We start from the raw sequence: 24558 nt of genomic DNA on the forward strand, positions 1-24558 counted from the left end.
AAGAGATGAAGAAGAACTGGGAGTCTCTTTGCTGCTGTCAGATTAAGCTCCGCTCAAAGGGTTTTATTCATCTCTGAAGTCTGAATCATAAACTTTTCTGCTGAGCAAAAAGTCTTCCTTTTTCTGGACAGACTATTTACCACCGCCAGATTCCATCTCTTAATTTCCATACAAATGTAAAACTAGGCAGGCATGGAATCTTCTGTGAATCTTAAATGAATCCAATTGTTCCCTCGCAGTTCAGGGCTTGCTGGAGGCAGGGACGAGACAAGCGGTGCACAAATCAGCAATTTCAAAATAAAAGCCCTCTTTGATGCTAATCTGACTGACAGAACGCAGCTTACTTCTATCGCATAAGAGTTGGCATAATTCCTGAGTTTCTTCTTTCTTTTTTTTTTGCACCTTCCTCAAAAATGAAAGCAGGATACTTACATATACGAAGCCCACATCCCCAAAGGATTCACCTGTGAGCGTTTGTATTGTTTTTCATGTTGTTGTGCCTTTTAAACTGCACAGGAATCAGTGATTATAATGCACTACATTAATAGATACTTGTTTCCATTCAACAAGCATCCAGCCTGTCATTTTTAACCCACGTCATGTACCCGGCGCGGTTACCGTCTGTTAAATGGTCCGCTGGCTTTGTCTTTTCTTTTTTTTTTTTTTTTTACCTTTATCAGCCTTCACAACAGTTTCCAAACCAACAGAGACCACTTTGACCCAGTTAATCTGCATGACATCCCGTAATGTGAGAAGCTTTTATTGCCGGGCGGGAAGACTGCCATGCTATCCAGCTGGCTTGTGGTTGGTGAGGTTCTGAGCATATGCCTCAAGAAAATGAATAATGCATCCGCGATATCCAGACTTTCACTCTGTAACTTTTGCTTTGGGTAGGGGGAAAGTGAGGGAGTGTAGAACATGAGAGGCTGGGCTGCTGTGGCTGCTGTGCTCGTGTAAAAATGATGATACTTCAGTCGAGCTTTAGATGTTTGGGTTTTTTTAGTTTTTTTTTTAGATTCATTTTGAAGATTTGTCCAGGTAAAGAATCTGAGGACACATTTGTACCACCTTTTATGTTGCTGTAATCCCACCACAGTTAAGTCACAGACCTTTGATGTTGGATGCTCAGTAGTTGCCACTCTAAAGCAGCTCTGTGACCCGTAAACCTCAGGGGGACTTCATGTGTATCTCTACACACCGTCGACATATGGTATAATCTGAACCCAGCGTTGTGCCGTGAGTTACATTCATAAACTACAGACCAACTCCTCAGAGATGTGACCTGATAACTGAGTTGCCGTATAACCTTGAGGTCTGGCATGCCGATATCTCCAGGCGGTACGCCACGGCTCCTCTGGACAGATGACATAGTGTGCGTCGATCTCCACCGCTTGCTCTGCCACTCGCCCCAAAGGTCATCTGGTGGAGATGTGGCCGTGTGCTGCACCAGGAGGAGCGCAGACACACACACCGTAGGGAAAAAGGAAGAAAAAAAAAAAAGGCTACTTGACCATTCAAATGGAATGGAAAAGAAGCGAAACGCAAAAGCAGAGATATGAAGAGAGTCACAAAGTGGTTTTCTTGTTATAGCTGTTGTTGTTCCTTTGGTCTCTGTGCTGGCTTTGTTAGCCGCCTGCAGCCGGTTCATGGAGATAAGGCTGTACAGAGGAATGGCTCAGAATAAAAAATATACGACAAAAATGTTTACTTTGCCCACCGCTGTTCAGGCTGTGTCGGACAATTTGCATAATACCCAATCACATCAAAATATATTAATCGTCGTATAAAATCTGCACGTGTCCGCATGTGTGCTGGAGTTTTGGCAGCCAGTGAAAAATGAGCGGAGATATGGGAAAGAAGCTTATTGTGCGTAGGGTTTGCATTGTCCTTGGCTTAATGAAATACCAGCAGTGAGTTTGATTTTTATTAATAACCTTCATGTTCGTTCTCACTTGGCGAACACTGGAGAAGAGTCGAGACGTTTTTGTTTCAACTCGTTGCTACATGCAATCTATCCCCCCGGAAATAGTGGCGTCATTATTCAGTCTGCGGTGTGTGATTTGACCACAGTGTTTCTGAGCGCTCCGTTAAATGGAAATATTTCACGTGTGAATTAATCATTAGAAGGGCTCAGTCTCCATTCTTCCCGTGGCATAATGATCTCTTTCCACCACTGGCCTGGATGAATCTTTCATTGTCTTTATCTTCAAACGAGTTGGTCCAATCCAATCCCAGGAGACACTGGCAGCTATGTGTTTCCTCTCGCTGTCAAAGTTAACATGCGCCCGAGCTAAATGCCATAATTTAATTGATGCCAAGCGCAATAACATCACCCACTGATCTTTTAATAATATGGAGATACAATTCCTGTCCTTTCACTTCATTATGATATTGGCTTCTCCATATGCAAATGTGGATTCACACACACTTACACACTGGTACGCTAAGTCCCGGCTCCAGACAATATTTTAGTGGCCTTGCAGACTTTGGAATGCTATTTTAGATTGTAATGAGATGGCCTTTAACCTTTGGATTCAAGCAAAAACCTCTCCAGAATAAATTAGAAGCCACTCAGTTCTTGCATAACTGCTAGTGTGTGCCAGTCTCTTTTGTGTTTAATCCTCTGGGTCACTCTCTCTCTCTCTCTCTCTTTATTGCTCCCCTCTCTCCAGGTTTCTCTATACTGCAGGCCATCATGGAGGCAGCGGTAGCCAACAACTGGCAGGTGACCGCTCGCTCTGTTAGCGGCACGACGGACGCGGCGGAGTTCAGGCGCATCATTGAGGAGATGGACAGGAGGCAGGAGAAGCGCTACGTGATCGACTGCGAGGTGGGCAGGATCAACACCATATTGGAACAGGTGAGCCTCAGACCCGGCGCGCGCATGTGGGATTATATAACCACCATAACACCTACACTGCCCATGTATCCTGTTTTTTTTTTGTTTTTTTTTTGCTTCCAGCTTTAGGCGCATAATTGCCAAGCAAATTGAACCGAGAAAATAACAAGAGTCACCAATTTTACATGCCAAAGTTAATTTAATTACGGTGAATACCGCTGAGCCTGTTTTCTTCTGTCGCTGTGGAGTAGCTTCCTAATGTCTGGGTAAATCTAAACACGAGCAGATGACAAACGTATAACAGAGGCTCTTCCAAAGACTGTGTCTGTGTCAGCCCTGTGATAGGCTGACCACCTGTCCAGGGTGCACCCCTCCTTTCTCCCCCAGTGCCCGTTGAGACAGGCTCCAGCGCCCCTCCACAGCATAAGCAATAAAAGATGATGGATGGACGGGGCTAGAGGGCTAAGAACCAATATTCATGTGCTGCCTTTTCCAACATACACCGCCGCCATTGGTGTGCGATCACAAAACAACCATCACATCGTCCCATCAGAGACCATTAAGGTACAGTATGTGGTCAAATGCATTCAGGACCACATCAGCAATGGGACTGAGTATCCGGATCTCACTTGTGATCCATTTGACAGTTTTAAAAGAGAGTCTTGCGAGGGTCATGTGAAGGAAGAAAGACATTTAGGCCGTTTAACAGGGCAAGGGACAAACAAAAGTCAGTTGCATTGTGGGAATTCTTTTTATATGTTTGGAGCTTGGTCCACAATGAGAATGCAATTGATGCTGCAGCAGCTGAGACCACTCCATTTTCAAGCTTCTCCAATAAGTATTTCACTATAAAGAAAGAATCAAATGACTGATGTGTAATGTGAAAGGATTCATTAATTGACCTGCAGAGCATCCTGCAGTTTCTCTCAGCTCTACAGAGCATTTTAGGACTAATTCATTCTTACTGATTAGGTTCACTCTCATCAGAGATGCTAAACTGCGGGAGTGACCCTCTAATTCTGGGAAATCCATTCAGTCTATAATTCAGTATCTTAGAATTGGACTACATTATCAATAAAACAGCCATGTACTAAGATCTGAAAACTGATTTGTTTCCACCGATGCTACCCGAGTGCATACCCGAGTAATAAATCAAACGAAGCCCAGGAGTAACCGTGTTCCAGGAGCTGCGTTCGGTGTTTGCTAAGTTTGCGGCTAACATGTTTAAAAAGCGGCGTGTGTGTCTGTGCGTGTGTTATGCCGAAGCTGCCCGAGAGCTCGGGGTGAAGAGGTCTGAGCGTGAGCAGCCATTTGGAGAGACCACTGATGATGCAGCCTGTTTAATCCTCATTTAACAACCCAAAACCCCTCCGTTCCTCTATCACGTCCGTTGCCTGAGGAGGAAATGAAAGGTCCACCAGTCCTTGTAGTAGGGGAAACACAATTACCATGAATAGATGAGTGGCTATTATGCCGTGCATCTCCTCTGTTCTTGTGCCCCACTCCACCCTGTTTGCCGCCGCCTGCTTATAAGGCAATCAGTTCCTGGATTGGATTCTGCTCGTTAACATTCATTTAGATATTGGCTTCTCTTTGTCTCACAATATCCCCTCTACGACTGTTAGTTTCTCTTGTTTTTTTATGAATCTAATTTGATGCCACAGTCAGAGTTTAAAGCAGAATTGCTTTTAGTATTAATTTGCTGTGTCTAATTCGGTTCTTGAGCTGCAGATTTCCCCCCCTCCCTTTACAATCCAGGGACTATACTGAAATCTGTTTCCTTTTTGTGTTGAGAATATGCATCAGCTTTTAAAAACAGCTTAGAATATTCATTACAAATCGCATATGAAGCGTTAATTGCTTTTTTTTTTCTCCCCCCCCTGCAAACAATAATAAGAAAGCAGGGCCATAATCTGTTTGATGTTCTCCTGTTCCTGTCTTTGTTTCTGTTAATGAATTATTTCTTTTTCTTGGCGAGCTCTTCACCACCCTCAGCCTCCTACCATCAGCATCAGACATTTTTTCTGTGCTTTGTTTTAGCGCAGAAGGTGAAATCAAAGCTTTTACAGCAGCTAACCTTCAAAGCAGCAGTGTACTCACTTTTGCCCCTCGTTTCAGTGACGACCTCAGCGTGGGATTTTTTTTCATCGGCGCTAATTGAAATAATCTGGCCGGCTCTGCCAGTGTGGATGAGTCATAGGCATTCATGAAAGCTGCTGGACTTCACTCTGCAGCTGCGTCCTATTGTTCCATATCATTACACAGAGTGAAACAGGAAGGGACAGTCTCCCATGAGGGCAATCGCACCAAAAAATGCCGACCATCGTCAGCAATGCGGACACCCGCCGCTTCTACCTGCTGTCGTAGTTCTATTAAGTAACGATTGCAAACAGATAGAGCAACATCCGCGGTGGACTGGTGGGAGAGTTTGAACAGAACCCGCGCGCCCAGGTCCGGTGTCTGTGTGCCGTAATGTCACCTCAATCCGCCTGTTGAGAGAGGATCAGGAGGCGAGGCAGATCCAACTAGCTGATTGCTGGGGGAAATGGGAATCAGCTCAGTGGCTTAGTTTTATGATTCCACTCTGAGTAATCCCACTGCAGAATGAAAACCAGGCAATGAAGTTCATGGAGTGTGGAGTAATCTTGAATAGACAAGTGTCGAAATTGCACTATTTCGTTCAACTGTTGAACAGAAAAGAGAAAATCCCCACGCTGCTCTTTATTAGGCGCCACTTTGGATCCAGGTAGCTGCTAATGCTTTGGTCCTGCTGAGTCTTTGTTGCTTTACTAGTTTACTGAAATGCTGAAATGCTCTTCCGTTGCCTTTTAAGCAAAGAGGATATCCAGTGGTAATGTATTTTCTACATGTAACCGAACTTAAGTGCAGTCATATTCCTCTACCATTAACATTCAGAGGGAAGGGTTTGCTTGTCACTTTTATATAACCATATTTAAACTGCATTTGCCCATTTTCTGTGTAATAACATTTAATTCAAAACTGGGAAGCTTTAGCGTTAAAATACTGCTGACATCTTAATGCATGAACAATAATAACACAATTCTATACAGAGTAAAAGGGATCTTTCTGCATAATTAGTACTTCTGCTAAGTACAGTTTGTTTTGTGTACTAGAGTCTGAGGTTACATCTTCAAATTCTACTTTTTTGGGGGGGTCTGAAATGTCCTCACAGATTCAGTGGTCTGGTAAGAACAAACTAACAAGGACAACAACAGTGAAGAGCCTCCCGTAAGGGAGAATTTATCTGAAAGTCAGAGCTCGCAGTGTGCAATTATGTTCAGATACCATTAGCTACGGAAGAAGACAGGTTTATTGGTTTCCTGCAGGAGAAAAGACTCTCCTTTTGCTACAGTATGTAATTTAAGTGAGACCGAAGACGTTTCATGTTTTATCGCTCATTAAATGATGCTATATTAGTGTATATATAGTGTTGAGTTCTTCTGGTTAACTAGCTAATCTTTCAGCATCTTTCAACAGCAAGGCCATTCAAACTGCTGGTCACTTAGATCAAATTTAAACTATAATAAGACACTGAAATGCAATTAAAGCACACAAAACCCTTGTACAGAAAAGAAATCTGGATCTAGAAATTATAATCAAACAATTAAACACTTATTAAAATGGTTGCTTGTTAAGGTTCTGGTAGACTATTGATGGACTAGTTTTAGTGTTTAAATCTCATCCCAGCTCCTTATAGTGGATGACGCGTTTGTCATACACACACAAAGAAAGTGCCTTTTTTTTTCAGTCCAAGCACACGCAGCGCGACACAAGTGTCACTTTTATTAGCTCCCTTTTTCATTTGACATGATGTAAAAGCGCCGTAAGAGGAAGTATTTGCATACTGCTGCATCAGTCTTGTTTACTCGTATATAAGAGCAGAGTGAACCTCCCCGCAAATTTGTTTTGGGATGCCGAGGAGAATGCTACACCGGGGCCATTATCATTTTATGCTGTAACAACTGCTCAGGATTTACCACTCTGCCACATCTCCATCAATACTGCACTGCAGATAAATTAACCCTGTGGCAGTCGTTCCTTTATGAAAAAAATAAATAAATGGTGGTGTCTCTGCCAGCTCTGCTCTCTCAAACATATCCACATCAGTGTGTTGCATTAAACCACAAAGGTTCATGATATTATGCGTTGACTAAACGTTTGTGGAATTAAAGAAGTGCTTTCAACAAGAGCTATGGCTGACTAGAAGTTAACCATCTTAGCATTACTACTACTACACATTAGGAGTTGTACTGACTAGTCAACTGGTCAACTTTACTGTTTGACGCTTTAAGCAGGAAGTCGACTAGTCACCGATTGCGTGACAATAACAACATGGACGCCTCCGACAAGGCAGGTGAGGAGCCCAGTGGGTCATTGCAGCAAACTAGCAGCGGTTCATCAACCCTGTGGAAATACTTCACTAAAGATGAAGCCCATTCTACTGAGTCCACTTCTAAAATACAATAAATGTACCACTGCAATGTACACTCATCTGAAAAGGCATCCGCTAACGCTAACAGAGGAATGGTCCAAATCCTCTCAACGGCAGTAAATTAACAACTTAGGAAGCTGGAGGAGGAGAAGGAGGCTGCACTAAACAATTTGCTGGTGAATTTCATTGTCTATAGTTATTAGACTTTTAGCTGCTGTACATGGAAAAGACTTTGGAGATATACTGCATTTTTTATTTTTTTTTTTATCCCGGCTACATTATATTATCTTTTCAGCTTCAATAGCTTATTTTGTGTGAGACGCTACAGTATGTATGCAGGTCAAGAATATAGATTTCATTGTTGTAAAGCATTACTTTCTACTGTGTTTTTATGTGTGACGTCATCGACTAGTCGACGTCGACTCGACTTTCACCACATAATAGTCAACTTTAAAAAATCGGAAGTCGTCCAACCCCTGCTACGCATACACTACCCGCCTCTGAGTGTATGTCGCAAGCGTGCGTGTTTGACCGCATATATTGTCATACTTAATCTGATCCATCTGCGAGATTGCTCATATCTTCCTTTATACCCCTTACTGGCCCTCTTCCCTCTCGGGATTTCTGTGCTGGAGTCTGCTCAGAGGCAACAACCTGCTCATCACCAGTGTAAAGAGAGAAAAAAAATACTTACTTACTTTTAAAAAGTAAAAAAAAAAAAACGGCGTCTGGGACTGGCCCAGGGCAGGCAAGCTGTTCAAAGACAGGCAGGCGGTGAGCACTGTGCCAGCCACAAAGCCGCATTTTCATGCAGGGGGGGAAAAAACAATAAGATGTGAAAGGGATTCACTGAATGAGAGAGAGGGAGAGAAAGAGAGAGAGAGGTGCATCTGGGGATTTGTTAGAACAACATTCTGCCGCCTGTAGAGGCATTAAGGGTGGCCATATTGCCTCCCCATGGAGAATTGGAGATCGTCCATATCCGTCTTTCTCCTCTTGAATGGAGAAAATCCACAGTTGGGTGTATTATGGAATCTGAAATCTTTGTGTGATATCAAATTTAAAAAAAAAAAAGGAGAAGGAAATCTGACCATGGGAGATAAGAAGTCGCGGGAGAGGGAGAGAACGGACAATAGATTGCAAGCAGCCGATAACAAAATGTCAGCAATAAAAAGAAGGTCCTCAATCAATGTTGTGGATGACACCGCGGAGAAAGGGAGCAGTATCAGCATTCTGTAAACCCGGGGATTACATAGTGTGACACGAAGGCAAACACAGGTGCAAGAAAATGTATTAAAAACTAAAATGAGTGTTTTTGATGAGATACAAAGTCTGCCACGTAAAACCGTTTCAGGCATTCGGAGTGTCATGATGAGTCAAAGTCATCAGGATGCAGTGAAATGAAAGACGCTTGTTGTAAAGAAGTAGGACTGGAGGAAATATAACCCGAATCCTTCCTGCTCAATGTAAAGCTAGTAATTCAAATCCCTGCCACCAACCTTGGTTGTTAAGGGCAATTTACTAACTCCGATTATAGAATTAAGTGGGATTATAATGTTATCATGAAAGAGAATGTGACCTGCTGACTCAACGACTCAATGAGAGGCTAAGACCGGTGAGGCTGTGACAGTGAGATTTGAACTCGCTGCTATAAGAACACACTGCACATAAATCAGAGAGCCAAAACCCAGAGAAACGCATTTCAACTCATCAGTCATGCAATATTACCCTGATCACTTTCAGTAAAGACAGCGGAGGGCATCTTCACGTTTCAAAGTGCTGGCACGCAAACACACAAACACAAGGGTGTCAGCTGCAGCGTCGGTTATTCCTTCCTCCCGAGGTATCGAGTCTCAAATTGTTCTCGGATCTCACAGCAATGATAGACGCAATGGTGTGAGTAAGAGTCAGGTGTTTCTAAAATGTTCAGTGTTTGGGGGAAGGCCAACCTTTGAGCCCTCTTCGGGGGCATGTATATCAGCGCTGCCAAGAAAATCATCTCAGCCGCGGCCAGAGCTGGCTGTTAATTTGAGAGTGCTCCACCAAAAGTACTTCTACAAGAGTCTTGAAAATGAAGACTGAGCAAGAGGGAAGTCCTTTTACATCAAAGCAAAGAGCTCAAATTCACCCTATTGTCGCACCCTTTGTGAAATGGACCACTTTGCGTAACTGTGATTAATAATGCAAATACGATTTATCCCTTTATTACAATCACTAAATGAGAAGTCGCTTTACAGTCTATAAATTTAATATAAAGAGCCAAAGGGGAGACAGAAAACTGCCAAACGTACCAATGTAACCGTAAGTGACTAACCAGCTGTTACATTCAGCATCACAATCAGACAATGTACAGCAGCAAACAGATAAATAAGTATTAATCAGCTGTTGTTTGCTGACACATCCACCTTCTCCTTAAGATTGATCAAGGCTTAAAATAGACTGAAACGTTTTCCAGCACAGCTTTTTGATTATCATTACTATTATTTCATACACATGATTTTTTATTGTCACCGTCAGGGTGAAGTAAAGTGTGTGTAGCCTTTGTTTAGAAAACCCTTGCTAAAACTATAAGAAACTATAATATTTATGACAATCAAACCACATACTCAATCTATAGTAAATATATATAAATTAAAACCAATGGAATGTGGGAACTTCCGCCAAAACAAACGTATACAATTGGCTGTCACATCTCTGTGTTATTTGGAGCGTGGAAAAAAGTAAAAAATGTCTCAACTTTGACACGCAGCGATCATCAGTTTGACAATGTATAGTAGCCTGTGGCTCTAAAGTCTCTAGTGAGACACAGCATCTTTGTCGTGGATTTTCAGGGTGAGGTAAGACCCAAATGCTGGACACTAGGCGAGGAGGCAGAAGTTGGCAAAAATGAATTTAATTAAACAAAAGGAAACACAAAGCGCTGCTGAGACGGCAGGAGGACCAAAAACAAAGATCCAAACTTTCAAAAAGACAAGAATGTAACATAACAAGACCAGAAACACAGGGAAATGGTGGAAAACAGTATGACGCGACAGAGCACAAAGGGAAAAGCAGGACTATATATACACACACACACAAGGGCAGAGGAGACACAGGTGAAAACAATCAGGGCGGGGCAGATAATTACAAAGGCGGGAAATCACAGGACAGGAAGGTGACAAGAAACAGGTGAAACCAATCAAGACAACGATCACAAAGGCGGGAAGATACAGGAAGGGACACAAGACAGGAAACCACGAACTTAACAAAATAAAACAGGAAACTGAAAAACATGAAATATGAACAAAACTCAAAACATGAACACAAATATCAAAAAACAATACCATGACAATCTTAAGTACGGTATGCACAGTGTATATATGGTAGTGAATCTACACACAATATCCTGGGTAGAAGTGTGTTTTATTAAATTTACATACATTTTTTTCTTATATTTTATGAAATCCTATTACGTAAGAAGAGATAAAAAAAATACATACCCTTATAGTGAAATTAAATTAAAAATGATTTGACCAAATGACCTGTTTGGTGGTAATGAAAGAAAGCACTGGAAACACAGCTAATGCTGCACAGTGCTGAAGATTTGCCATGTGCTATCACTTAGACGCGTTTACGTATTTTATTAAAAACCACAAAAATGGTATGAAACACTAACTTTGCAAGCAACTTGATAGTCCGATCAGAGCCACTGTCCTCCACCGTGCTCACATGACATTCATAGCTATGTTGCTGTTAGTCCTCTGTTTATCATACCTGCCTAAACAGTTTGACTGACACCCAACAGAGTGACTCCAGATCACCTTTTCCCCACCAGTATGTTGTGTGTGGGCAAAGTTCAGGCTGTTTTTTTCAGTTTCTGTTCCAATTGGGTTAGCAGCCCAACAAATTGGTGCTACAGTCAATAGCTGACTAATGGAATTGTTGAAAGAAAGTTATTTGTTAGCGGTTTTGATATTGATTAAGCGTTCAAGTCGGCGATCAAAGGGAAACTGAATTATTGTTTTCAGCTTTTCAAATGTCAGGCTCCTCTGTTCTGTGTTCTTGTAAATATCTTTACAATATAAAATGTTGGTTAGACAAAACTGACCATTCAGACATTTATCTGAAAATAAATTTTAGTAGCTGCCAGAACGTCTTCACTGATTGAGATGTGGTAGTCCTTGTCACTCTCTAGCCCCCTAATACTTCCTGTCTTCCTGCAATGATGGTAATCCAATGAAGGAACAAATGGCCAAAAAATAAATAATAATAATAAATATATAATAGTCAGCTATTATCAATATGGAGATATTATTTAAACGGAGCCCAGAAAAGTTCACCATATCAGTTTATGAGTTTTCATAGTTCAGATGGAGGCTAAAAATAATTGCATCATTATTTGCTCGTCCTTTATACGCCTCCATGAATGGTATGATATTTACAAACTCTGGGGAACCTATCATTTTCGGTCTGCCTCTTCCTGCGTTGTGGCAAACTGCAGAGGAAAGGTCAAACTTGGAGGAAAACGTTTATTAAAAATGTGTAGCTGTAGTTTTACATTCAGGGCTCTCTGTCTGGCGGGGGCTGAGGCCGGACGAGGGTGAAGTCAAGGTCGTCCTAGTTGTCTGTCCCCATCAGGCTTTAAAGGAAACTCCAGGCTGCAGAGTGCAGCCTCCGCTTCAGCTGCAGAATAAAATGCGGTGGAGCCAGCTAGTGGATCGATGTGCGAGGGGCACGCTGCACGCGAAAAGAGGAAACGCTTTATCGAAGGGGTAGACACACTGAACGCATGTCACCGGCAAGCAGAATAACGGCTTAACACAATCACAAGAAGGGGGCTTGTGTTTGTAGGTGCTCTTCACACAATCAGCAGCAACAGAAATCAGAACAAACTGAATAATCACAGCAGCAAAGATGAACATTTTGGGAAATGGCGCAATTTGTTTTTAGGAGTTATTAAGTAAGTATTACCACTCTCATGTGATTATCTTAAAGGGAGTAGATGCTGCTAAGCTGCTAAAGTCAAGACTCCATTGGCACAAACACAGGAATCATTGTTGCTCACGTCACGTTATCAAACACAATCGGGCACTCAATTACATTGCATATTCACTTAAATTAATAGTGTTGTATTTAAATTGACCAATTAAATGAGAATCTTACACGGCATATGAGCAAAGATATATAGAAAAATTGATGTAGCTGCACCAACATCGAGTTTGGCATTTTGGCATCTTTTTTGGAGCCCAAAGTGACCATATTTGGATGAGAGGGAGGAGCTGGGGATGAGCAAGGGGTGGATCTGACTGATAACAGCGGATGGTTTGTCAATCAATCCAGACCAGGCATGTAGATCAATCCAGACATGCCACCCCAAAAATACCTCTGTCTGGAATGACAACTGAGAATAAGTGAATTTTTGACAGTGGCATCAAAATGACATGTGAAAAATAAATAAATAAATAAAATGTAGTGGCTCAGTACTACAGTACTTGAAGGAATTGAATTATGTTTGAATGGGAGTCTATTAGAGACAGAGGATTTTTGGAGGCGCCACCTAGCGGCCATCGGTGGTATTACACTATTAGCCACTTGTCACCCTGTGGTCGTCCATCTTCTTTTAGAAACTGTGTAAATAAATAAAAAATAAAATATGTAAACCTATTTAAATATCTGTTAAGGTCACGCGTCTTTTACACAAACAAGACAGCGGGGAATACATGTGTGCATACACAACTAAACTCCACCTGAAACCACTAGACTCCCAACTAAAACCATGCCACAGCAGCTGCTTATTCATGTAGTCAAGTCAGCCAGAATTTATTTTCCCTTCTCCAATCTGAGTAAATATTGATTCTGATAATACCATGTTATTATTCAAATAAATTGGTTGTTAAAAAGATAATTTAGAACATAATGACTCCTTATGAATATCATTTAGCGATCGTTATCACAATCTGTGCTCTCAGATGGTTTCATGAACAGTCAGCGGCGCATCGCGGCGAGCCACGGTGAAATGTGTCCGTCTCCTCTGGAGTCGGGTCGTGCCGTCTGCCTAATTAAAGAGGTTGAGGGGAAAGGTTTGTGTGTTCTGGCCGGAGGTTCTGTGTATCTCTGTGTCATCAGTGTCTTGCTGTGCTCTGTCCCAGGCTTGCTGCTTGCAGCCGCTGCCAGGCCCGGCTGTGAGCTGCGGGCTGCAGGCAGGTGGTGAGGTCTTTCTCTGCCCAGCTCCGGGGCAGGTGTGAGGGGAGCAGAGTCAAGGTTATCACACGGTGAAGGAGTGTGGATCTGTGGTGGTTTGTCCAAGAAAATGCAGCAGGGCTTAAAGTCCAAAAAGGCAAACTCTTGAGCAGCTGCTGTGATATGTCTAGCTCTGATACCACTGCAGTGTTCATGTTGTTTCCATGAAGCTTGCTGTCGCTTACTCATTAGTATCACATTGATGAATTCTAAAAGCCATCTCCTGCAATTTCTGCATTATAATCAGCTTGTTTCGTCTTTGTTTCTATTTTGCTTTCTTGATTTGTTCCCATCTGTCTGACATCCTGCAGTGTTGGAAGTTTACCTCCTTAATGAGGCTGTCAGGGAGTGCTGACCCACCCCAGCAGCTGGATAGTGAAATTATTTGGATGTTTGTGCTCCCGCATGCGCCAATCTTCGTAAAAATCATCTTCTCTCCCCTTTGTCGACAACCTTCAGATGTCCACAAGTAGTCAGACAAGTGGTTTATTTAATTTTGAGGGCCAAGCGGGGATGATTGTTTAATTGTTTGGTGCTACTGCATGCTAGTGCACCCGGTTTAGCTAGAATTACCACGCCTAAATGAAATGCTCTAATCGTAGTTGAAATGGGTGAAACTAAAAATGTTCCTCGGAGATTTTTGCACCCTTAGATGTGAAGATACGAGAGCGCCTTTCATCACTCTCGCCTACTCGGCGGGGCCGTAACAAATACCCGGCGTGCCCGGCCTTAACACGCACACACACACACGCACAAACGGATGATAAACTGACAGTTTGTTTTTGCGACAGAGCCAGGGCCCGAACATGTGCAAACACGCTGATTTTGCTGTAAACTTGTGTTGCCGTGTTTGTAGAACGCGGATGAAAACCGAGACATGCTTGACAGGTTTCTGCATGGCAGCCGTTCAGAAGTCCATCTGCAGCAGACTGCAAGCTCATAAATAAAAAGACCTCGCGAGGCCTTAGCCGAAAAACCCTGTCCAGCATGTAATGCACAGAAAGCCTAGACAATTTAGAGTTTCACTATTGGATTTATCTGCAGGCCCAGAACAAAAGGGGAAAAAAATGAAGTATACCTAGAATAAAAGGCAGCATATGGTTTGTACCACAGCGATGGAATGTTTTAGAACACCACTTACTATTTTCAGACAAGCTGCGTGGGATGAAACATGCTGTTATGCTCCTAAGGTGTGATATTTTCAAAGCAGAGTGAGAGATCTACATCTTACTGTCTCACTGTACATGCCTTTGAAATATTTTTCCAATTTCTACCCTCTGTCCAGCAGCGGCTGAATATTTAAGGGTGGTCCCGTTTCTACCTCATTGGCGATTCCACCTTAATGAACACTTCCTCTAACTGCCCCCTCTCTTTGTATCCCGCAGAAGGCTTCGCTTCGTTTTGATCCGGCGGTGGCTTCCTGGACGCTTCTGCATTTACACAGATTGTCGTAGCCGCTTAGCCTAGCCGCGGCTCCCAGCTCTCATCTCATGGGTGGTTTACTGTATCGATGTTTTTCTCCCATAGGTTGTGACCCTGGGAAAGAACAGCCGTGGTTACCACTACATTCTGGCCAATCTTGTGAGTAATAACCGTGCCGCTCCCCTGGGAGGGAGTGGAACCTGCTTTTCTTTTTGCTGCATGTGATGGAACATAGTCTCAGCCGTGAACTCAAATGTGCATGCAAAAGAAGCGGATTATAGCCCTGTATGTATTTTGTGTTTCTTTCACATGCTTTGCAAATCACAGTCTGCCACTTATACTACATGTTTGCTTAAATGAAACGAACGTCCTAAGCAATAAACAAACAGCATTTAACCTTTTCCAGCTGTCTTTGGAGGGCGGCCATGGTTTTTTTTTACAGACTCTGGAAGGATATGTTCATTTAGCCTTGATATTAGCATGGGAGTTTTAGAGCGAAGGCTGCCCCTGCCCTCGCTCGTTGATCCCCCGCTGCCCGTTTCTCCTCCTTTAGAGGATGTGATTATGCAGCAGTCGGACACGTGTCCTTGCGCACCATGATACAACGCTGCACTTAAAAAACTGACCATTAAAAGAAATAACTGTCAGGGTTGAAGAAGGGAAGTTAAAGACAGTCGAAACAGCATAACTTTTTAAATCGCATCAGGAAATGTTGGTTTTTTTTTAAAAGAAGGAAATGGTTTCTGAATGAAAATAGGCCAGCTGGTTCAGGTAAAATATTTTGTCCTTACGTGATGTGGCGCAAACTCTGAAGCAATCTACTGGCTGGATGTTTATCTGAAAACAAACTCAGGTTACACCGCAGTGTAAAGTGTGAAGAGAAACATTTGGCAAGCACATGCCGCTTTCTCATACAACATGGGATTCTTAATAAAATGCACCTTTCCCACTGCCAGGATAGCTGCTAATATGTTCTGGTGCTTTGCCCCGGGATATATTAAAAAACCTCAAAGAAAAAACAAGTTACACGGGTCTCCTTTTCCTCTGTCGTCTCATCTCAGGGATTTTCCAACGTGAGCCTGGACAAAGTCTTCGCCGGTGGAGCCAACATTTCAGGGTTTCAGATAGTCAACCCCGAGAACCCGATTGTGCAGCAGTTTATGCAGCGCTGGGAGCGTCTAGATGAAAGAGAATTCCCAGAAGCCCGAAACTCTCCTCTGAAGGTACTATACTTGCAAGGCCTTTCATTTTCATTGTGCATGCAGCACGATCATCCCTTCTGAAGTGCTCTCTATCGTTTCTTCTCCTCTCATCCTCTGTTTGCCTTTGTCATCCTTTCGTCCTACCACCCCTCGCTTCCTCCGCCTTTGCTCTGCATCCCTCAGAGCAATCGATATATTGATGGCCGGTGCGAGCCAAGGTTATATTGCAGCTTCAATTTACATCTAATTAAACAATGATCAAAAAAGAAATGGATCTTGAATGGCATTTAATTAGATTTTGTCATGGTGCAGTGGTCAACAAACAAGTGGCTCAACCCTCAGTGGTTAAAAGGTCAGGCGAAGTTGGAGGGGAAGTGCGTGGGAGATAAAATCCCACATTAATTCTCCATTTTCTCCCCAACTCGGCACTAAAAGTTTTGAAAGGGGTCCTGACCCTCAGACAAGTCTTGGCTCTTCTAATCAAATCGGTCTTATCAAACAATCACAAGCGAATGCGTCAGAGCTTGCACCCGTCCCACCCACGCTGACCTGGCCTCCAGGCGCAGTGATGCAGGGGCTGGAAGCAACGCGCAGACTGCCCCACTTTGCCCCGAGATGCTCTCATTTCAGCAGATTTTCCACCAGAACATCAGTTTTATCTCTTGCCACTCACCATGTGATTTCGTGTCACTGTGTTCTGCTGATTTGCCGTTTGCTTCGCTTCTTTTTGCGCAGTACACTTCAGCTCTGACCCATGACGCCATCCTGGTGATCGCAGAGGCCTTCAGGTACCTGCGGCGCCAGCGTGTGGACGTCTCTCGCCGAGGCAGCGCCGGGGACTGTCTGGCCAATCCCGCTGTACCTTGGAGCCAGGGCATAGACATCGAGAGAGCCCTCAAAACGGTAAGGGGGAGGGGAAAAGGGAAAGGGGACAGGGAGGGAGAGAGAGAGAGAGGCAATTTGAAAACTAAAGAAAAGGCTGGAAGAAGTGAAGCAGAGATAGTGAGTGAGAGTGTGATAAAGATGGAAAGTGACAGAGAGAAGGGAAGAGAGAGCAGAGCTCTTCTCCTCCCTCTGCCTCCAGATATCTCTGCACAGAGCCGACTCAAATCCAGGCCCTCATTACCATAAAACTACATCTTTTATTAAAGCGTATCCAGTTCATCATTTGATTAACAGACTGCGTGTACTCCAGTAGCTCCATGGTCATGCGGATGTATATATGCAAAGTGATGGCTATTACACATTTTGATGTGTCTGTCGATCTGCCTGTCTGTCCGCCTGTCTGTCTGTCTGTCTGTCTTTCCACCAGGTCCAAGTGCAAGGCATGACAGGGAACATCCAGTTTGACAACTATGGCCGCAGGACCAATTACACCATAGATGTTTACGAGATGAAAACCGGCGGGCCGAGGAAGGTAAGACAGACCGGTGACCTCTATCAGCTCTCATCCGTCAACAAACACAGCTGGCACACGTCAACATTAACTTTGTTACTTGTCAAAATGGCAGAGTTTGGCCAACGTGCACCTTTTAAATGGTTTATTTATCCCCTGCACTAAATAACAAGTGAGCGAATGCTGGCCGCATATTTGGACATCCCAGAATCCATTTAGAGAGAAATGTATAAAAGTGGAACCCATTCTCAAACAAGGCTCTGCCTCCTTTTATTAAAGCATAGAGGGGATTTTTGCAGTCATGTGGGACCTGCAGGGCTGAGAGGACAGCACAGAGTAATGCTGATTGCCTTTCCCTACCTCGGTTAGGTAGCTGCGCTGATGAGCTATGCCAAGTATTACAAGCCCCACAAATCACACACAGCCTGCGATCTGATAGCTAAAACTGTCCTATCAATAGAATGATATAAGACCATTTCGTTGCCGTGGGACAGCGCAGATATGATTTTTGGTCCTCTCCTGACAGTAATTACCATTCAAATAACCAATTACTGTAAAGGGGATCCAAGAATTCCTCTGGCTCCTCTTCAAAATGGTAATTCCCAGTGGTACATTCGCGTTATAACCAGTACCACATGATGACCTCTGGTTTTATTTCATAACCTCACCGAGTTCCAAGAGACAGCTGTGAATTTCTCGTTAGCTGGATAAGTGTGGGCTCAGTCTGATATGATGTGTGATTATGCCGCCTGCCTCCCAGGCCTCTAAAGCACACACTTCAATTAGCACTGCGCAGCCCTCGTAGCCATCCCCGCTCGGCCTCGTAGAGAGAGAGCAGAGAGAGGGATGGAGTAGGAGAAAGGAGGTCAGCGGGAGAGAGTGAGGGAGCGAGGGAAGATGAGACAGGTCGGGCAGCACTTTGTCAGGACCTGAAGCCCCAGTCACCCCAGTGACAGTAAGAGGATGAAGGTTCTTAGCTGTGACTGTCACGAGTGATGTATGGGCTGATATCTGTCCCAGCTGCTCAGGGTGAGATCAGGACTTTGCCTCTGGAGCAGCACTCCGTGACACATGTCCCAGCAGTCTGGTCCCCCGAGCAGGGCTTCTCAAATATCACTGTCGGACAAGAGTCGGAATAACCGTGTAAGAGCTTTTTTCCCAATCTGGGGAGCGCTCTAACTTCATCCGTGACCCGCAGTTTAGAACTTGAGACGTTAGCTGCTGTGTAGCGCCTCCACTCGGTGCTTAAACACGCTGCACTGTTGTACACCTGCTTGTCCCGAACACTGAAAGATCTGAGGCGAAAAAAAAAAAAAGAAAAGAAAAAAAAAAAAGAAACGCGGACCAGATGTGAAGGGGAAAATCCTAGCCAGCAACAGTTAGACTATTGGCAGCAACATATGCAACACGTTTCATCGTGAGCCAGAGCAGCCATTATTTCAGATGGGCAAACAAACACTTGACATTGGTTTGACTTAAGCATCTGTACAGCAGAATGCAGAGCTAACTGCAATGGCAGGACTGTGCAAGGGAGACTGTGGAGCCACTGCAATATTATGCTAAATTATTAAATGTGTGTGCAGTTCACAGGCCAGAATATCAATTATTTAGCATTAAACCTGGGAAGCTGAGGGTGGGAGGGGTTGGAGTCGTATGCCACATGCTCTTATGCTCTTGCATTGCACAAGAGCCGTTCATTTTCTGCACATTTGCCATTTGGCAACGGTTTGAGCGATAGATCTTAAAGCCCAAAGTGTATGTGTAATTATGACACTTAGCTGCATGTTGACTGTAGAAGTGTAAACTCCCTACTGCATGCTTAAATTACCGGGAAACTTCTGTTTGCCTGGTATGCTCTAGCGCTACGCTCATTTGCTGCTATTTTGGTTGAACTTCAGGGCAGAGACTGCAGGCCTCTGGGAAATGCAGTGTTGCTTTTAATGAAGCCCGCATCACTGCAGCTCCCAGTGGTACATGCAAGTGTCCCTTCTATATGCTCGCTCGTGTCTTGTCAGCAAATTAGGAAGCGCTACTAACGTCTGTTCTCTCTTTGCAGATTGGGTACTGGAACGAGTACACGCGATTTGTAAATATTATGGACCCGCAGGTCTCCAACGACTCCTCAGTGGAAAATCGAACGATTGTGGTCACTACTATTATGGTACACTTTCCATGCAGTTTTAAATGTTTCACATATTCTGCCACTCAAGGTCATGGTGTTGATTCCAATGAGTGATACATTCTGTCCTGGGCGGGTAGAACCACATCTTTTTTGTGTTGCTTTCCATCCACTCATTACACGTTGAAACAGTCGGTCCCACACGGGGGAGTGTTTCAACTGTATCCGTGTGGGTGTCAAAGCATTTTGATTTTCCATACTTCAGTGGCCTGTCGTAGCAGTGACATCACAATAATGGTAAATGATAATGGTTGACTCCATCAATTACAAAAAGCATACAAACGCATACGTAAGTAGACCTGTCTGTCCTCATCAAGTAAATGTTCAATGACACTTGGGATAGACTGGCCGCAGAATGACAAGAGAATGATACTGCAATGGTGTCTCAAGCCGGGGCAAAGCAAAATAAACAGCATTGGACGGGGATAAGGAGGTGTGGTATCTTCCCTTTTTATCGCTCTCCAATCTATTTTGTATTGCTCCTCCGCTTGTTCTGTGTTGAAGTATACATAACTTCCTGTCAGAGCCTTAGAAGAGGATCATTTTCCCAGATCAAAGCAGGGTAAAGAAACGGCATATCTTAGATTTATTTTCCTTTAACTGCATTTACGCAACTGAATGTCTCAGGCTTATTGGGCAACTTCCATTAAAAAATGTATTTACTGACTGTATAATGGCGTTTTAATTACCTGGTGCAGTACCTTATCTCTGCAAACAAACATTTCACAACGATAAAGAAAAATGTTTGCAAAGGCGATCAGCTCCTCTGAAATTTATGCACCGCTAGCTTCCATTTGTTTCCCGAGCCGGCTTCACTCCACAGCAAGCGGAAACGTTTAACATCACTAAATGAGCAATACAGTCAGGAGGTAAACACGTGTTAACTAGAGGGAAATACTCAATGGATCCAAGGTGAGGGGATACGTTCAGCACAGAACAAACAAACCATTGCTCTCCTACTTGCACTCTAATTGTGTGTGGCTGTAATGACAATGCCTGCTCTCCCGAGCAGTCCTATTGTTTGATAATGATGATGTGCTCAGAAAGAGAAAAGACAAACTGCACCAGCGTTTTGAAAAGGAGAGGAACACTAGCACGCTCCTGCTCTCCTCGTGTAATTATTTCATTTTACGGAGTATTTAATTTTTTTGCATTTTTTTTTTTCTGGATAGCTAATAACAGCTGATTTTCATTTTATTTAAAGATATTTAATTTTTATTTATTTCTTTTTTGGGAATGAAATGGCCTTTAACTGCGCATTGGTGCAATATGCTTGAATATGTTGAGATACTATGGGCACTCTCTGATCCCTCTCCTGTCACTGGCATTTACTTATGAAACCCATCCCCATTCCCATCCCCACCCACCTCTGAGCTGACCCACACCTTGCCTACCAGCGACTCGCAGCCCGACGTAAACACAACCCCAGCCTTCCGTGCTCTCCTTTAAGAACTTCAAAACTTTGTTCTCCCTTCCCGCCCACCCTGTTCGACTTTACCACAGAGTTGCACCCTGTGGCTCAAAATGGGCTGCGTACATTAGGCTTGGTGTCTGCCGGCTCCCACAGCTCGATGAAAGCAGCGCGACCACGTGATCACGCTGCTGTTATCAGTGCATATTTGTGCATTTGCAGGGAATCATCTGTGTATGCACGACTGCATGGGTGTGTTTATAGCAGCTTACAATATTTTGAATCTGTGTGTGGGAGGGTGCGTGTGCGCACGGACACATATGAGCGCATGTATGCATATTTCTGTGTGTATAAATCTGTGCAAGGGCATGGGGGTGAATAAACCAGCGTGTGTTTGAATCAACAGGAAGCCCCTTATGTGATGTACAAGAAAAATTATATGCATCTGGAGGGGAATGACAGATATGAAGGCTACTGCGTCGATTTAGCATCTGAGATTGCCAAACATGTTGGAATTAAGTACAAACTGTCTATAGTAATGGATGGAAAGTACGGAGCCCGAGACCCTGAGACCAAGACGTGGAACGGGATGGTGGGTGAACTGGTCTACGGGGTGAGTACTGGGAGTCTCGATTTCGCTGATTACATGACAGTTTGCAAGGAACTTCAACATGAGAGGAGATCTCATTTTTCTGTCTCGAGGTCATCACCAACCCATTGTGAACTCATCAGCTCTTGCCCAGTTCAAAGTCTGATGCTGTCTCAGGAAGCTCAGCTGTGAGTGAATTTGTCAAATGCAGCCTCAAGCATTGGGGGAGTTGGTGATCGTCTTGAGATGGAGAAAATGAAATCATTTCTCAGTGCTGTTCATTGCAATTAATCCTTCTTGCTTAGCCTAGAAAGCTCTCTCTCTGGCTCTCCCTCTCCCTCTCCCTCTCTCCCTCTCTCTCTTACAGTCGAAACAGAGGTAGGTACATGAAAACAATGAGTCCATATGGCAAACACACAGTAATCACTTTGATGAATGAAAGATTGGATGCCTTTGAAGTCATTGTGTAATTACGTTCAATGTTTCATGTGTATGATGAATATGCCACATTGTAAATTCACAGCTGAGAAAATCTGCTTTAGCATCAACAGCTAAATGGTGGCTTGCGGTTTGAAACAACAAGATCCATATGTGTCGAGCTCCATAAAGGTTGAACCTCTCACATTAGCGAAGGGTCATGGCGTGTTTTACATCTGACAGAGCGCTCGGGCTCTCGCAACACCTCGAGCGTTCCCAAATTAGCCCCGCCCCCCGCCCCCCCCCCCCCGACTCCTTCCCTCCCTCGGCCTTTCTGCGAGGCCACAATAGTTGGAACAGGGGCCAAATGCAAAATGCATGAGGGTTAGGCTTCCTCATCTGTTCAATTTCCTAACTATCAGCCTGAGAGATTGCCTAGTTTGATGTGCTATCGCCACCAAATTATCTTCCAAATAGGAAAAGTCCACTCCCAGCAGATGGAAGGGGAAAAAAATATCACAATCACATCTCTGTCAAGTCTTTCCAGGCCTGTAATTTTACAGCAGGTGGGCCGGGACTAATAGTTTTGTACGTTTTGACCTTTTTGACCATTAAATTAATTTGATTTTAGTGGTCTTTTAAAGGTTAGCCCCGCGGCTGCTCTTTATTGCTATGTTTCCCTCACCATTGATTGAGTGTTGCTTACGCCTGCACGAGGATTAAATGGTTATAGGCCTTCACATTGTTGTGTTGTTGACAGGGTAAAGAAAGCAGTCATGTTTATTGGATCTATTTGTGTTTGCTAGTGGTCTGACCTTGTAAGAAACATTTTCTGCCTCATGCTGCTTCAATCCAGTGTTTACTCAGTGTCGCCACACAAAAAAAAAAAACGTCGCAAAACAAAGAATTGTCCTTTTGCGCGGCGGCTCCTTTGAAGAGGAGCAGTTATTTAATTAATCCCATGCACGCGGGCTGCAGTAACACTGTCTGGCGTGATTAATTATTTTCTTCTGCTTTTACAGAGAACACCATTGTGATCTCTAAAAAGGCAGCAGCACCACCACCACCTCCATGGATGTGTTTTGATAGCATAATGTGATTGAAGCAGCAGAGCAAAGGAAGGCGGATAAAGAGAAACAGCTTGGAAAAAATGCGGCTAATGCCAGAATGGGCCGTGTTCGGGGAACCCGGCGCACCGAATGGCATGTGATGAAGCGTTCCCAGCCAGGGTTTGCTGATTTCTGCGCAGACAACAGCGACCTCTTTGCGTTCTGCAAATGAAAACCATTTATTTGAACCTGCAAATGCTTCATGCTAGTTTTTTCATTGTGAAAATCCAAATGAAATTGTGCGTTTTAAAGAGAAAAAAAAAAGTTTCTCATTTGGTCAAGCATGACTCACATACCCTTTAGGCCTCAGTGGCTTATTTCCAAGCTGCCTCTCTCACGGTGTTGCAGTGCAGTGAGCTTTTCTTCTCCCCACCTCGAAATTTCAATTAACTTTACTGTTCTAATCTCAGATGTATTAGCTAATATCCCCGGCAAACGCAGCTCTGGTTCTCCTGTGCTTTATTTTTCAGCCCGTCTTCAACTGTAGCAGTCGGTGGCGTATTTCTGTGTTAAATTTGTGATTAAAAAAAAAACACTTTCTCTCTCTCCCCAGCTCCAGCCATTCACACATACATTTTAGAGTGACCTCTTTCTCCGTGCAGGTCATGACTAATGCTTGCTGTGCATGTCCCTGTTTCCAGAGAGCAGATATAGCCGTTGCACCTCTCACCATTACTCTGGTTCGAGAGGAGGTGATAGACTTTTCCAAGCCGTTTATGAGCTTGGGCATCTCCATTATGATAAAGAAGCCGCAAAAGTCCAAGCCCGGCGTTTTCTCCTTCCTGGACCCGCTGGCCTATGAGATCTGGATGTGTATAGTGTTTGCCTATATTGGGGTGAGCGTGGTCCTGTTCCTGGTCAGTCGGTTCAGTCCTTACGAGTGGAACCTCGAGGAACAGGATGAGACCAAAGACCCCCAGACTCCCCCCGATCCTCCCAATGACTTTGGCATCTTCAATTCCCTCTGGTTCTCTCTGGGCGCCTTCATGCAGCAGGGCTGTGACATCTCCCCCAGGTGGGTCAGCTCCAGTAGACACCAGGACGGCAGGGCAGAATAAATAGAAATGCTACTACATGAACAGCAAGGGATGAGATGCGTGTACACTCGAGCATCCTTTTTCCTTTTCTGTGTTCATTATATGAAGCTAGGCTCAGTTTGCATTTATTGCGGTAATTACGTGTAATGACTTTTGTAGTTTGCACGCTTAAATTACCAGAATAGCTCAGGCCATGACCTGAACTTTGACCCTGACCGTTTCACACCCTATTAAAGATCTGGATTAGAGTACATTTTACACAGCTGTACTGTTTTCCGTGAAAAT

General features: G+C 43.8%; 1 protein-coding gene across 1 annotated transcript in view; it reads left to right on the forward strand.

The window, feature by feature from the left end:
* gria3b (glutamate receptor, ionotropic, AMPA 3b) overlaps nucleotides 1–24558 on the forward strand; it is a gene marked incomplete at its 5' end in the record, with an annotated part of 81393 nt that overhangs the window by 38987 nt on the left and 17848 nt on the right. The window contains 8 exons of the mRNA XM_084550185.1: nucleotides 2673–2860; nucleotides 15039–15092; nucleotides 15995–16156; nucleotides 16871–17038; nucleotides 17448–17552; nucleotides 19588–19692; nucleotides 21528–21734; nucleotides 23878–24251. Coding sequence (XP_084406311.1) covers nucleotides 2673–2860; nucleotides 15039–15092; nucleotides 15995–16156; nucleotides 16871–17038; nucleotides 17448–17552; nucleotides 19588–19692; nucleotides 21528–21734; nucleotides 23878–24251 — 1363 coding nt within the window. The remainder of the gene's footprint in view (nucleotides 1–2672; nucleotides 2861–15038; nucleotides 15093–15994; nucleotides 16157–16870; nucleotides 17039–17447; nucleotides 17553–19587; nucleotides 19693–21527; nucleotides 21735–23877; nucleotides 24252–24558) is intronic.

This window comes from Chelon labrosus (genome assembly GCF_963514085.1).
Source record: "Chelon labrosus genome assembly, chromosome: 8".
Classification (NCBI taxonomy): domain Eukaryota; kingdom Metazoa; phylum Chordata; class Actinopteri; order Mugiliformes; family Mugilidae; genus Chelon; species Chelon labrosus.